Source organism: Ananas comosus, unplaced genomic scaffold (assembly GCF_001540865.1).
Source record: "Ananas comosus cultivar F153 unplaced genomic scaffold, ASM154086v1, whole genome shotgun sequence".
Classification (NCBI taxonomy): domain Eukaryota; kingdom Viridiplantae; phylum Streptophyta; class Magnoliopsida; order Poales; family Bromeliaceae; genus Ananas; species Ananas comosus.
This window is the reverse complement of record NW_017893409.1, coordinates 66,968-83,559: the sequence shown is the minus strand read 5'-3', so window position 1 is coordinate 83,559 and position 16,592 is coordinate 66,968. Positions and strand designations below refer to the sequence as shown.

General features: G+C 34.3%; 2 protein-coding genes across 2 annotated transcripts; one reads left to right on the top strand and one right to left on the bottom strand.

Annotated features, from left to right (window-relative positions):
* Positions 1–2,878: 2,878 nt before the first annotated feature.
* On the top strand, positions 2,879–3,900 carry LOC109705960 (UPF0496 protein 3-like; the record flags this gene model as incomplete). The annotated part of the gene is made up of 1 exon (XM_020226773.1): positions 2,879–3,900. A coding segment is annotated over one exon (1,022 nt), but the record flags the coding sequence as incomplete, so codon positions are not given.
* A 5,082-nt stretch (positions 3,901–8,982) lies between these two features.
* Positions 8,983–13,648, bottom strand: LOC109705958 (abscisic stress-ripening protein 1-like). Its single transcript, XM_020226771.1, has 2 exons — positions 13,509–13,648; positions 8,983–9,367 (listed from the first exon to the last, which is right to left on the bottom strand). Exons 1-2 carry the CDS (start codon positions 13,605–13,607, stop codon positions 9,212–9,214), a joined length of 255 nt encoding a protein of 84 aa, XP_020082360.1. The 5' UTR covers positions 13,608–13,648; the 3' UTR covers positions 8,983–9,211.
* Between the last annotated feature and the right edge of the window lie 2,944 nt (positions 13,649–16,592).

Sequence of the window (16,592 nt, the reverse complement as noted above, 5' to 3'; positions counted from 1 at the left end):
GTTAAGGTGAGGATGAGGGTAAGGGTTTGGGTTAGGATTGAATTAGTGCTCAAAGTAAATATATTTAATATATAAATATTAGTCGGTAAAGATACGTAGTTTAAAATAATTGTTGCTAAAGTACAATTAAATAATAAATAATAGTGGCTGTTCAATAATCGACATTATTAAATTATGTCTAAAAGACAATTTTGTTTTAGTGTTTGTAAAAACACCAACTACTTGGTGCTTGTAAATTATTTACTAATATATCTATTCTTTTGATCATTTTCATCTGTTAAATCATACTATCCAACCAACCACCCACTAAACCCTAGGGTCTCACACTATTCTAACCGCACATTCTTTAATTCAATGGCTAAAAATCTATAAGTATTAATAATTTGGTACTTTTNGTGGTGCCGTGCGCGAGTTACATGGTGCACTGGGTGCAGGGAATTAATATTTTCATCGATCAGACCATTTAATTTTTAAAAATTTTAATTTTAACAATTTTTAATTTATACTATTTAAGTGATTTTATGACTCTTTTATATAAAATTCAGACTTATTATTTATTATCTTAAAAATTATATAAATTATGTAAAATAATATATTAATCAAGTGGGTAAAAATAAGCTATCCGTTCAAATTTTATAATATAAATATTATTAAATAGTTAAAATTAAATAAATTTAAAAAATAAATAAGATAAATTAAAGTTTGACATGATTGCAACAATTCGAAAAGTCCGAGGACTAAACTTTCACATGCCTTGTAGTTCAAGTCAAAAAATACAACTAATTAAAGATCGAGAATTAAAGTGTCATGCATCTCATAGTTCGAATAAAAAATTACAACGAATTAAAGTTCGAGAATTAAAGTATCACACGATCATAGTTCGAGGACCAAAAGTGTAATTTACCTACATATACTGATAGCACTACTTTTACAAAAAAAGTAAAATAAATTAAATTATAAAAAAAATTTATAAATATCCGTTTTTTCGCTTTCATTTCCTAACTTTTAAAAAACCAATAATTTACCCCGTCTATTCACACAATGTGTTATTAGTAAATTTCTAATTGTAATGACACTAGAGGGAATTCAATCTAGGGATTTGGTGGATGATGTGAGATGCATGTAGGACTGGTGGGTGATTAGGAACAGATTACAACCTATCCGATCTTTAAACAAAATTTGACTATATTCGACCTTTTTTCACACTTCGGAGATAAGAGGGATATTAATATATATTGTAGAGAGATAAAATGATTTTAATCGCACTCTTCATTTATTTTATTATAAGTTTCATGTCAAAAGTACGTTTATGTTTGTTAAATATTAAATTTTATTAAATAAAATATAGGTATACGAAATTGGAACACGAGTTTAGTTCATATTGATATATGCATTGCACATTAGTATATATTATTATCCGAATAATGTTCGAATATAATCCGAGGAATATCTAAATCAGAATCCGTTTTTAGAAAATATTATAACGAAAATTTAGCATTTGATATATATCCGTAACCGAGTTTGCATCTGTAAAAGAAAAAAATATGAATGCGACTATTTTGTCAAAAATCTAACCTTATTCGATTGTTTTTACTCCCAACATAAAATCTCTAAAAAAAGGCATGAACATGACTTTCTCAGAATGACTGTTTCAGCAAAACTACTCAAAGAAAGGAAGTAGCTCCCATAGCTTTATTAGTTTCTTAAAGTAAATAAACAACATTTGATGATCACTTCTTTTTCTCGAATATGTAGCTGTTCCAAAAAAATAAAAATACTATTTTTCCATAAAATTTTAAAAGAGGGTTAAAAGTTAAACTACTTTTTTCTAGTAATCAAATATATAGACCGAAAAAAAATAATACTTTTTCAGTAGGAAACTATTTTCTGAAATATTTTTCAAAAGAACCAAACACCTTGAGAAAACAAGGCCATAATTGCAAATAATTGCAAAGCAATGCCTATTTGCCTACCCCATGTTTCAGGCTCAAAAACTTACACACAACTCAAAAGTTGCCTTTCTTTTCAACTAACCAAAGGAAAAGGCAAAAAGAATATGTAACACACAAACTTAGAGAAGCATAAAGAAAATAAAACATTACACAAAGTAGATAGAAATAAGAATGCAAAAGAGATGTGCTTCATGGAATCCTGCATTAAAGCACTCAATCAAGTAGGGGAAGTTAAATTCATCTTGTGTGGATAATTATAGAGAAAGAAAGCGCGAAATCAGCGGCGTGACGATCAACCCACTAACCGCCTTTTAGATCCCTTATAAAGATCAAAATCGGTCGATAGATCGACCTACGAGCTAGATAGGAGACTAGTTACTCATCAAAAACTATGCATAAAGAGAATTCTTGGTCTAATTAATGTAAAGTGATCATCTTTTCATGATGTGGGCAAGGTTGAGATCAGCTTCAAAGTGAGAGAAAGGTCAGTAACCTAGCAATTGAATCAATATTTGGTTCTATGAATTTTAATCTTAAGTAGATCCATGTCAATAGATGAATGTTTTCAGATATTCGTCGAACTAAACGAAATTCCAAGTAGATCATTTGCGCGTCTCTTTTCTGCATTGTTCTCATTTACTAGTCGATTTCGATAATAAAATCCCATTTTTGATTACTCGATTTCTATGATAAATATGTCTTCTCAAGTTACATTTTCACACAACTTAGTTATGTAATATTTTTGAAATTTAAAACTAGAATGATCATTGCTAATTCTTCAAATTAAGAGTTAAATTCATAATTATTAAAGATAACAAGTTAAAACAGTACTATTTAGGCCTTATACTGGCATTTGAGAGCCAATTCAAATACTTTACTCATATATCTTATTAAGAACTTCTAGATCTCTTGGTCTTATTTATCAGGACAGGACAAGCAGCAAACAATTGATCATAAAAGCTTTAATGTCAATGAGGAGTACATTAACACTTTAAGGACACAATCCAATGCCGAATTTTTTGCAAAAACACATCTATTTATATCCGATCCTTCGATCCATACATCATCGAAACCTGATCTCATCATAGGAGCGCTTCTCGAACCCGAACAAGATGCCATTTCCTCTACTCTTGAGAGTTTGATCTTCCCAAGTGCAATCTCAGATCTCAAGCTATTACTAACTAGTTACTTCGATACAAGCGCCGAGGCATCTAACTTTTGTGCTCAACTCTTACGAAACATCAACAAGTATCATTCAAACCACCGATCGATTGAAGAAGCGCTCGAGAGGATCAGCAAATCTAAATCACTTGAACTTGATTCGATTGCTCTCCTAGCGAACCCAGTCTTGAACCCGAATCAAGCCGATTTCAAGCTAATACAAGATCAATACTCTTCGATATTGCGCCGACTTAAGTCAAGGAGGAAAAAAGTGGCAACAAGGATTAAGTTGATAAAATGCATGAAGAAACTTTTAGGGTTTTGTTTCACTTTGGCTTGTGGATTGGTTGCATTGGTGGGTACAGGTATTGCATTGCACTCCTTATCTGGGCTTCTTATTGCACCCCTTTTTTTCCCGCTCAACTCGGTTCATCTAAAGAAGAAAATCTCAAACCTAAAGTACTTCAAAACTGAGTTCTTAAGGAAAATGTGGGAACAACTTGATGTGGTGGCTAAAGAGACTTACATTCTACACCGCGACTTCGACACCTTGAGTCGACTTGTAGCTCGGATTCACAATGAGTTCGAGCACAATAATATGATCATAAGAGATTGCATGGAGCGGAAAGATGATAAGTGCCATGTTCAGGGAGTTGTGAAGGAGATTAAGAATAGTCGATGCGGGATTATTCGGAAGGTGGAAGAGCTCAAAGAGCATGTGTGCTTGTGCCTTGCTACAATCAATAGGGCTAGGCTTTTGGTCATGAAGGAGATATTCCCACCATGAATAAAAATGTTGTTCTCTATCCGTTTAAGCTTTTAGAATACAATGGCTGTTTCATATTTTTTAACTTAATATCCTGTTATATATAAAAATATAAAAACATCATTCTCTACCAACTTAAAATTTTGAAAAATAATGATTATTTTATATAATTTAACATTGATTCTAATGCCTTATATGTTTTATTTGTGCAAGTTATTATATATTCATGGTGCTTTTTTTTTTTGAAGCACCATGCATGTTTAAAACTCGTGCTATTTATTTAATTAATTCCCTTTAGACTTGAGCTGTCTACGAAATTTTGTTGTGAATTTTTCTTTTACTTCTGATTTGAGATTCCGATGCACCAACATAATTTGAAATTTTAAAACTCTTTCTAAACTTAGATCCGATAATTAAGATCGATATACTGGATTCTTTATAGAAAAAATTACTTTTAATTTCACATATTGCATATATATATACAAGTTTCTGGGCAATGTTAGCTTCAAATTGTGCAAAATTAAGTGCGAAGAGTTTTGCTTTCTTTTATTTTGTTTTGGATGCTCTGAAAGTGGTTTAGAGCATTTGAGTCAAATCCAAAGGCTCGATTACTTCAGTGTAAATAAATATCAGATAGTGGAGACTAAAGTCGCTATCGAATATATAAAATATTATCATTAAATATCTATGATGGCAACAAAAATTATCGCCATATGTTGGCGCAATAAGTCCCACCAATAAATAAATCGGTGGCGAGATATAGGCTTAGTCCCTTTACACATAAATTTTTGTGGCGACGATCATCGCCTCAGAATGATAGAATTTGATGGCAACATTTATATTGCCACCCCAATTTGCCTAATTTGTGGTGTTTTTTTTGTCGCCACCATATGTGATATTATAGTGGCACTACAATAAAAACGGTATATAGCGACACTTTTAAATGTCGGTATAGGTCAAAAAAAGTGCTGCTGGATAAATTACCGACACTTTTTAAAAATGTTGCTATATGTGGCGTCACTAGGTATATAGTGACACTTTTTAAAAGTGTCGGTATAACCTAAAAAGAGTGCTACTAATATACTGACACTTACTTAAACTTTTAGCAGCACATAAAAGTGATGCAAAATAATATTCTAACAACACTTTTTTTTAATTTCAGCGACACTTTATAACTGTCCCATTTTCTTTAAATATCCAAATTTTTCTTGATGCATCACACTTTTTAAAATATAATACCACTCCACGATAATTATCATTAAGCATATCTTTAATTTTATTCGTCTTGATTTGCATTATCAATTGGCTCACACGCGTCATAAGATTCAATTAATTAAACAAACTTAAGTTGCATTCAATCATGAATAAGGAGAGCTATTCAATCACAATACAGTTGGTTAGGGACCATAGTCACTGTCAGCTGAATCTAAAAAGAAAAGTACTACTTGTACACTCAAAAAGTAGAGAATAAATTTTACATTCAGTCCAGTAAATTTGTTTAAGAATTATAGTATTAAATAACATAATTAATAAGACTGCTGAAAAAAAAACTGTTGGATGAATAGAATGTAAGATTTATATCCACGCTAGTGCTCATCTGAAATCTGAAATAGCTTTTATTAGGGTATCTTTCGGGGTTAAGAAACAACCTACGGGCTTCTTTAAACAAAAAAAAATTATAAAGCAGGTGAAAAAATTTGCCTACATCTAGATTTCCAATTTGATTGGACGAATATCTTCTTTCTAGAGGATTGAGACTTGCAAACATCATTTGATGGCTAAAGCAAGTGCAAGGTGCTTTAATTTCCCCACAAGAAGGGTTAATTTCTCAACTATTATTACTTTAAGTTGATGTTTATTATTCATTGTCAAAATCATTTTGAATTTTTTGCTTACCTCAAGTTTTAATAATTAATTGGTGTTCTTTTCTCAATTCTACCTTTTCTTTACCACGCCCTGTATATATATGTACCTCAAATTGTCCCATATCAAATGAACTAGAAAATTACATAACAAAATAAAAATTATTATGGTACTAATACCAATAACTCAAATCTTGATATTTAATGTCATATAATTAAAAAATTCAACAAGTTCTTATTGTGTTGCATGCTCTGCTATGATTATTGTGTTGTAGGTAAATAGAAATTCTGCGGGACAAACTATGATATATAAATCTTGTAGTGGAAAGCAAAAGATTCTACGGGGTAAATAGAAATTCTACGGGTCAAAATCAAATCGTATAGAAAACTTTTACCATATATATATGCCAAGAGATTCTAACAAGAGATTAATATATGGGATAATCGATCGATCGAGCTCACCTTCTTCTCCGTCTACCCCTTCCACGCCTTCGACGCCGCCGCGAGCACAACCAGGTCGCCGGACTCCTGCTTCCCCACCACCGTCGTCGCCTCGACGTTTGGCGCTTACTCCTCCGGCGACGGTCCCCGCGAGATCCTCGCGGCTGAACTCCAGCCGCCGGAACCCTAACTCATCGGTTGCGGCGACGAAGGAGGAGGAGGAGAGCGAGGGGGTTTGAGCGAGGGGAGAAGAGGATACGACCAAGGAGAAGACGATTCTGTAATATCCCTTATGGCTCGGATCAGGTTCTTGGTGCTTCCGGTCGCGGATCCGAGGTAACGTAATCGGTAACCGAGGCTAGAGAGGTAAGGAAATAGAGATAGAAATTGAGATTGAGATAGAGAGAAGAGAAATAGAGGTAGAGAGATAGACAGATGAGGATGAGGATTGAGAGGTGAGGGTTAGGGAAAAGAATTGGAATAGAGATAAGGGATAGAGAAGAAGAAGGGTTTGGGGGAGAAATAGACTAATTCATTTTCATTCATGTCTGTTTTCCCATAACAGTTTGGTATATATACTAGTTGCTAACTCATACTGAAAGTAAAATTAACTAATCTATGAGGGCTAAACTGCAATTTGTCAAAATGGGGAATGAGGCCTGACGGGGTTGAATTCTGATGGCTTGTGGGCCGCGGGTGGGCCTTTCCGGTCCAGGATGCTGGTTATCGGGCAGACGGGTATCGGTTCCACTCTTCTCCGCACTATCCGCGAACCGGCGGGTACTGGGTTCGCCAAATCCACCCGACCCGCCCCTGGGTTCATCCGATCCTCTTGTTAAAGGAAACGGGCGTCGGCTCCGTCCTTCATCGCACCATCCGCAACCCGGTGGGTCTTGGGTCCGCCTTTGGCCTCCGCTCCAGAAGGCTGCTGCTTCGACCCGCTGCGCCTCCTTCTTCTCCCAAGCGCCTGGATTCGGTCGGATCTACTTCATCTCCTCAATCCTCCCTTCTCTTCCTCAGAGCGCCATGGATGCCCCAGTCGCCTTGGGTCTCCCTCGTCCGCCCGCCTGAACCCTTCTACGATCTCACTTCCCGCCGTCCCGCTTGGCGCGCTTCCTCCTCTCCAACCGGCTGCCGCCCTTATTCTCCATCTTAACTAGTAAAACTGCTACTTTTACTACTCTCCCATGCTAGCTGCTGCTGCTACTACTACTACTTCTACCCTTTATTCTTCAGGGTTGTTACAGATTCGTTCGGATGTGGAGAAGGAGGAGGAGGGGAGCGAGGAGAGTGATCAGATGTTTTTTTTTTTTTTTGTATTTGGGCTTCTGTTTGGGCCTTGCTAGTTTTTTTTAATAATTTAGGAGTTTTTGAACATTATAAATTTTGTTTTGAATAATTGGGCATTATCTTTGTGCTTTACTAGATTTATTTTTTAAAATAAAAATTATACATAAATGAGAAACTTATACAAAAATGTTCAAAAAATATGTCGCAAAAACTCAATTCTTTTGTAGTGTGGCAAAAAAAAAAATATTTGAAAACGATATTAAAGTTTACACTTTAACTTAACTAATTAGTGGCATTTTAATTTTTTATCATCATACATTTGGTGGCGAAATGGTATTATCAGTAAGTAAACTATCATCACAATATAGCAGCCATATGTTTTGTCGCCACCGTATCTTTGCCGCTAATAATTTATTTTCTTATAGTGCCGTGAATTGGTCAACGATCACACAATAATGAACTGACGCAAAGTCAACTAGGGTGGTTTTTACGACAAAGAAAAAAAACAAGAATTTTATCAGTTTTTCATCTCGATTGGTTGAAATGTCACACATAGTTGATGTTGTAGAAAAAGGATTAATAATTATCTCATTTATGGAGAAGAGGATTGATAGAATTACTATTAAAATGGTACAAATTAAGTTCTTTGGATCATAATCTTCAATATTTAGACATTTGTGATCTTTCACAAATAGAAAATTATTAATATTAACAAAAATTTGACAATTAGTTAGCATAGAAGTATTGTCTATGAATAGATTAGCATCTGTTTATTAATATTAGCCCGTTTTCTACCATATTTATGTTTTGAATAATATAGTATCCAAGTCAGTTTTAAATCCCTGCATTATATAATGGTAAACTCCCACCTATTAATTTCACGCACCTTTCATATATATCATGATGTGAGAGTGTGGATTTTAATATATTATTTTTGGGTTCAATTCCTATTTTTAATATTATGCACGTGAGTTAACTCTACGTGCTTTTCATATTTATCATGCATATAAGTACGGGTGTTAATATATATTTCTGGATCCGTTTTCTACTATATCGGTCTTTTTGATCTTTCATTTGTATCATGCAGTGAGTTTTCACGTGCTTTTCATATTTATCATGCACGTGAATGAAAGCGTTAACATATATCTCTGAATCTGTTTTCCACTAGATCGATATTTTGAGTCTTTCATATTTATCATGCACGTGAGTGAAGATGTTAATATATATTTCTGGCCACGTCTTCTATACTAGATTAATCTTTTGGGTAATACTAATTACCGTGGCAACGTTATGTAGCAAGTTAGAGATCTCCTTAAAGTTTAAACTATTATGCATAAAATATTAGATAGATCGAGTGGAAACTTTCAAAATGTTAACTAATTGTATAAAAATAAAAATAAAACTAAGAAGAAAGCGTAAAATGCAACCACATCTTTAATTTTGCCACTCAAACACCAACTAAATGTCCTTCAAGGCATGTTCAAATACACTACACATAATCAACAAGACAAACAAGAGAACACACATTTGTATCTTAAATACCACACGAAATGTAAACACTGCACCTATATACTCATATATACTATCACTCCATATCCAAGTTTTAGTTCATTCATATGCATAAACGAGTTAGTGAAAAAGGTGAAGAGAAAAATATCTCTCTCTCTCTCTCTCTCTCTCTCTCTCTCTCTCTCTCTCTCTCTCTCTATATATATATATATATATACATATATGTAGCCCTAATTCTGGTGTTTCTTTGCCTTGTTCTTTTCATGGTGCTCATGGAGCGCAAATCCGGCGCAGGCTAGTGCAACTGTTTCAGCAATCTCCTCTTCAAGCCTATGTCGGTGCGCGTGCTTGGGATCGGTCCTTGCCTTATGCCCCTCATACTGCGGCTTAAAAATTGCTTAACACTAGAGTTATCCAAAACAATAAAGATATGTACTAATTCTCTAGTTCTCATTTAACTTAGAGTTCATATGCCACCATATATATTGTATACCTTAGATTTGACCTAAATTTATATGCTACATATGTTTAACCTATTTAATTTCTAGGTTCTCTTTTAAGTATACATGCATGTATATATTAGCTAGCTACAATATCGATCGTTTAGGATAGTACGTCCAATTACGTAGCTAATAGAAAACGATCAACTTGTGTTAATACCATCGATGTACTTTTTATTGGATATAAGAGACCTTTTCATCAAGATATATTGTTTGTCAAATGATCAATTTCTATATCTAGAGCAAGAATCCTATTCAAAGAGATATTGAGCCAACGCAAGCGAATTTTGTAGGGGTTAAATTTTGAACATTTGTATTCAAATTAGTGTGATTAATTTGAATTGCGTGTTTTAACTTCTTTTTTCTTTTTCTTTTTGAGAAAAAGGATGGAAAATCAATCCCAACCTGCTTCAATTATTACAATAATGCACATGGGAAAAAAAAAAAAAAAGAAAAAAAAGAAGGAGAGAGAGAGAGCTAGAGAGAACTCATTGAAGGGGTTGGCACTAGCTAGGGGTGGCAATCCAGGTCGTTGTTCGTAAGCCAGCTCATGTTCGGCTCAAAATGAGCTCGAGATCGGATCGTTTGTTTAGTAAACGAGCCAAACATGAGCTGAATTTTCAGGTCGTTAATTTTATAAACGAGCCAAACACGAGCTGGGTCAGTTCGCTCATGTTCAGCTCGATAATAGCTCGAGTACATATATTTTATATTTATATAATTTATTTAATTTATATTTATATGTATTTATATGTATAAATAAATAATTATATATAATATATATTTTTATTATTTGATTTTTAGCCCAAAAAAAATATAAAGCGGAGCTCAATTATAAAAAGACTCATGTATATAAAGTTTCAACCATTAGATCAAAATCTAATGAATAAGATTTTAAAAATTTACTTTTTATATATATCCAATTTAATCTATTTAATTTATTATTCGTTGGCTAACTCGTGAGCTAGCTCGTGTTCAGCTCGTTTATTAACGAGTCAAACACGAACTAAATTTTTCGGCTCGATACTTAAACGAACCGAACATGAGCCAACCCAGCTCACTCGAGTTCGGCTCGTTGACACCACTAGTTGGCACGTAGTTTTGAGCTTGTTGACTTTAAAATTTAAAATTAGTTTTTGAAATCATGACATTGAGTTTTAACTTCACATGCAATATACAGTAATTCTACTGTATTTTTATGTGTACAAATTAAGTTGTTGGTACTCATAAGTTATTTTCGATAATTGTTATTTTCGATAATTTATACCGATAAANAAAAAAAAAGGTGCTCCAGCAGGAGGAAGAAGAAGAAGAAAAAGAAAAAGAGAAGAAAAAATTGCTCCGCCTGGCCTTCGTTTTTTTTTTCCGGCGGAAAAAAAAAAGAACGAGAGAACGAAGAGGAGAGAGAAAGAGGAAAGAGAAAAAGTAATAAGGGTATTTTGGTCAGTTTGCTGAAAAAGCGGACCGAATCTGCAAAAACGAAAAAGGTGGCCCGATTTTGCAAAAGCCCAAAATAAGTGGATTTTTTATGCAAATTGGCCAAATCTCAGCTATATATTCAATTTGTTTGGTTTTTCTTTTTTAAAAAATTTTTAAAATAGAACTAAACGTTAATTCAAAACGAGCTAACCTCTCCATCCAGTGCTCCTGCTCGGCCTCTGTCAACTGTACTGGCCCCCCTAGCAGGCGCAACTGGCGCTGTAGGAAGCTCCACTGGTGGGAGTACTACCATGGCTGGTGCTGACGCTGGAGTAGTCGGTGGCGGAACAGTCTGCTCTGGTACTCTCGGTGCAGTACTCGGTGTCTGAGCCACCCTCTAACACAGCCTCTGCAACAACTCCCCCTGCTGCCTCGTCACCTCAGTTAGGGCAGCTAACTGTGCACTCAGATCAGGGGGTGCGCTAGCCTCAGGTCGCGCACTCGGCTCCACAACAAGGGGTGCACTCGCCTCCGGTTTGTCACTCTGCTCCTGCCGAGCACTCTGCTCTATCTGCTCAGGTCTCTCGAAAGGTCTAGCACGATTCCGTGCCAACTAGGCACGCTCCCGCAACGACGGTCGACCTCGGCGACGATACATAGCTGCAAAGAACAAGTCGGGGTCAGATACAATACAACACTCTCGACCCAATCAACGAAAGTCTGGAAGGCGGTCCCTGTTTTCCTCCAAAATTATGTCGTCTGCAGCCAACATAATTTCTCAGGCCAAAACAGGTACTCCTTCAATCACTCACCCCACTCACGGAGGAGTTAGAACAACTAATCAGTGACTTTCGCAATTAAATTACGCCTCTCGCGTCTTGCTTTACTAAGGTTTGCCAAACTTAGGTTCTCTAGGTCCCAACGACCTAATGCTAAGCTCTGATACCAACTTAATCTGTCATGCCCCGGATTACACGTTCCCCGGGCACGCCGACAAATCCGCCGTATACAAAGGAATTTTCCCTGTATACGAAGCGACAGCTGTACCTGTAAAACATACAATACTACAAATAGTAGTATAGAGCTGCTAGAAGAACTAGTAAAGTAAAAGAAACCGAGTTCCATATACATACACTGAATCCTAGAGTACAAAACTACTCGCGCTGGCGAGTTAAAAGTCTGTATGTACATGAACCCAAACCAAAACATCTACCTGCAGTAGGGGTGCCTCTAGCTCTGCTCCTCGGGTAGGGCTCTAACTCGCGACGCTCTTGCTTAGATCCTGATCAGTAACAGCAGCAGCCGAAGACGAAGGCTCTACAAAAACGGGAGTAACAACTGGGCGTGAGAACTACTGTAAAAACAAGTAGTCCTCAGTGGGCACCGCCCAAAACCACATCGGTCCACCCACTAAGTCTACAGAAGGGAGCAAGANGAATTAAATTTTTCTATTAAAAATTCAACCGATTCATTCGTTTATTTTTTAAGAAAAATGTATAGCTGAAAATGTGAAAAAAAAAAAAATTAGGTTTCAAACTTAAAACCTCTTCTACCAATTATCATACATTTTGCCACTTATACTAGGAACTATCAGTGTCTTATTTCTTATGTTATTTTGTAAAATTGTTGTGTTACCCAACAAAGTAATAAGCCTCATGCTATGCATAGTTAACAACCTTCGAATAATTAAAAGGTTTTTTTTTTTTTTACTCTCAATTAAGAAACCAATGTTTAAAAATGGGATCACATAGCCACTCGAAAATTTTATTGGATCAAGAGTCACTGGATTGGTTGAATCAGTGACGTCAGCATGACGTCATAAAATATTTAATTACTATTTTGAATTTTATTATATAAATATATATGATTTTAATATCATATTTAATTATAAAATATTGATGTCCAAATCAAATTTAGAAGATATAAGGGGTCGTTTGGTTGCTTGCAGTTGCAATTGCACGGTGATTGTAACTGCATACAAATGCAAACTCTATATCTGGTTTCATGTATTTAGCTTCAACTGCTGCAATAAAAACTGCAGGAGAAGGTCCAACTGCAGCAATTGAAATTACGTCCAAATTGGCCGCAGTTCCAACTACAACAGCTGGAGAGAGTACCTTTAAACAAAAGGTAAGATTACCTCCTTAATTATTTTTTAAAGAAAAAAAAAATTTAAGTTGGAGTCAATATCACCATCATAATATATAAAATGATAAAATTTTAAAAATTATTTCTCAACTGCATGCAACCAAACAAACTATTTGTAGTTGCAGCGCTTTTTATTATATCCAACCAAATAAGATGCATGTAGTTGCAATTGCTACATTTTCAACTACACTGTATTTATAATTACATCTAACCAAACGGTCTCTAAATTTTTAATGGCTAAGTTAACTTTAAGCTGTTGGATTCTAATATAACTTGATCAATAAAATCCAGGCGGTTTGATATCAAACCGGACCGATTCGAATGGTTCAAGGCGACTCTTTAATTTGTCTAGTTCGAAAGGTTGAACTGAACCGTTTTATAGACTGGATCACGGTCGGACCGATCGAACCAGCCGATTCGACCTGGTTTTTAAATCATTGTAAGAAACAAGGCTACTTACCAATGCAAACGCCCCCGCGGCGACGGCGCCGAGCTCGCCGAGAAGCTCCAGGTGCTTGTGGTGCTTCTCCTCCTTCTCATAGTCTTTCTCCTCAGACATAGTTGATGATAAGTTAAGCAAGAACACTTCTTGATTAGGATGGTGTAATTAAGTACAAAGTGCATGGAACCTCCTTAATGCTAACTCTTACATATGTAGGTGGTGAAAGGTTGAAATTACGAGAATACCCATAGTGCTGTAAGGAGATCGGTAGAGATGTCAACCGGTCGAATACAATGCAGATTTTAAAAATCCAAATTCAAATCAGACGGATTTTAAAATCCATATCGAAAATCGAGCCAACCAAAAATCTGAATCCGAATTCAAAATAATTATTTCTTTTTACCACATTTCAAAACATATTATATTAAAATTTTAAAATAAAAATTTAAATATAATATCAAACATTCATATATATTATACGATATAAAATCAACTCAGATTTGGGTCGGGTTCGGACAAAATTCATAACTGAATTCAAATCCGTCGGATTTTTATTTTTCATACTTATATCTGAAATCATATCTATTTAGCATCAAATAAACCCATCCTATTCGATTTTGGATTCGGATAAAACTTTGAATATTCGTATCCATCAGCATCCCTAGAGATCAGCACAGAGTGGTTGGCCTTCTAGGGACACAGTGGGTAGCTAACATTTTGTATGATTTAAATTGGTTTCATATTACTTACAAGAAATTCGTGCATGTGCTTTTGAATATCCACACCCAAAGAAAATATGTCACCATAACTTTGGCTTTTTTCTTTCTCATTTTATTGAACAAGTAAGCTCAGCCTCTTTGTTTTGTAATTTAAATGCTTTTTATATATCATCCCCAATAGAGATAAACATGTTAAATATAAATATTAAAAATATCATTCACTACTATCTTAAGTTTTTAAAAAATAATGATTATTTCATATAATTTAACATGGTATCAGAACTGAAGATACTGATCGAGTGACAAAAACGTTTGTTTCATATAATTTAACACAGAATCAGAGCTAGGGATCGTAAGTTCAAGTCACGCCCGATTCCTAGTGTTAGTAATTCTCTCCCATTTAATTCAAATCCACATAATAAGCCTATGAAAAAGTCTCGTATTAATTGTTTGCTCGGTCGGAGTTTGCAAAAGTGTTGTTTGAAATGAGTTGTTTTAATAAGCATTAGAAGTTCTTTAACTAATTGAAATCTTTTGAGGATCTTCCAACAAGTAATCAAAGCAACAATTTCAAGTTAAAGTTTCTACTTAATTTTATAACTGGGAAGCTAGCTTCTATGTCTAGCTATATATATTTTTTTTCTCATGTAAAAAAGGCTATTTGAGAAAGACAAAAATTTGTTTAAGTAACAAAGACACGGCGCCTTTGGTTAACTTTGTGGAACTCCCTCCACCAGTTGTTTTAAGTTCCTTTGGAGCTGCTAAATTACAAATGACACAAAGTATGTATTATTTTAATTAAGTTTCTTTGGAGATAAGGATTAATGCTCATTTTGACTTTCATATATATATATATATATATATATATCAGCACCAAACAAAGAGGAAAAATTGATCAGCACTCGCAATGTGATTGGTGATTTTGATAAAATATTTCCCTTAAAGAAATAATAAACAACACTAACTTAGCACTTGATTTAGTAGAATATGGGTTTCGTAAAACACCGCGTAGATTAGGAGTACGACCTTATGTGCTTTTGAAAATATGGAGACTTCCGTACTTTCAAGTTATTTTCAATAATATAATATCTGATTTGATGATCTTCTCTGTTAGACGTAATTTACGCTATTAGAAATATGTAGAAACCAAATTTTATAATTTTTCGACATTATTTGTCAAGTGATCAAAGGACTTCAAAAATGACTATTTTAATGATTAAAGTGACATGTTTGTAAATTTAATGGTATAAAACAATCCAAATTATGTGAAATTTTAATAAAACATTCTATTTACCATTACGAGCAAGATCATTTCTTTCGATCTGAAATTTAAGTCTTCTATCACTATTTTTTATGATATTTTTATTTTCAGCAATTCATTTTTAGATTATTAGTTCACTAAGCAAATAAAGTCAAAAAATTATACAATTTGGGTTTTATAATAGTTTCAATATAGTAGATCATTTTTAACAAATCGTTGTATCACATATAGCTCCCATAATTAAAATCAAGGCTAAATTACAGAAAATTCCTCTATCCAAATCCGATTTTTCACTTTCCTTTCCTGTCATTTAAAAACCTACACTTTGCCCCCTTGTAAAATGAAAAATGTTCACAGGGGGTACGGTGTGAACTGTGATGACAAAATGACCATTTTGTCCTCACCATGTTCACAGGATAAAAGACTGAAGATATTTTTGACATAAAAAAATATATATAATAATATTTTATAAATGGAAACCTAACAGATTACTAACGGTAAGGGGTGAAGTAAATATTTTTCATTTTACAAGGGAGCAAAATGTAGGTTTTTAAATGATATGGAGAAAAAGTGAAAAATTGGGTTTTGACAGGAGAGTTAATTTTATGTATTTTAGCTTAATCAACTTAAAAGTACGGAAGTGCGTAGCAACCTCGCAAATTAGATAGTATAGTAATACTTAGGCTTAGTGTGGTATTGAACCGTTGACACTATTAGATAATTAAAGTGGAATTTAGGTAAAAGTATATAGAAATATGCTTTTACGTTCTCCAGTGGAACCACAGAAAATATATATATCGTAACCAACTCATCGCGATATGTAGAACAAATATTACGTACGGAAACAAACAAAATATTTTTCTATCATATTTTTTTACTACATGCACGTACTGCAATCTTTTCGCAATCCCAAACAAAATCTTAATCTAAATGGATATCGCAATACGAAGAGAATAAAAGAAAAGCCAAAAAAAAAATGATAAAGTAATAATGAGGAGGGTTTTCACATTTGAGAATGAGAGAAAATACTAGTTCAAACAACTTGAGAAGAAAAGCCACTTGAGTACTGAATATGACATTGGAGAAAAATAAAAAATTGACTTAGATTAAGATTTTGTTTGG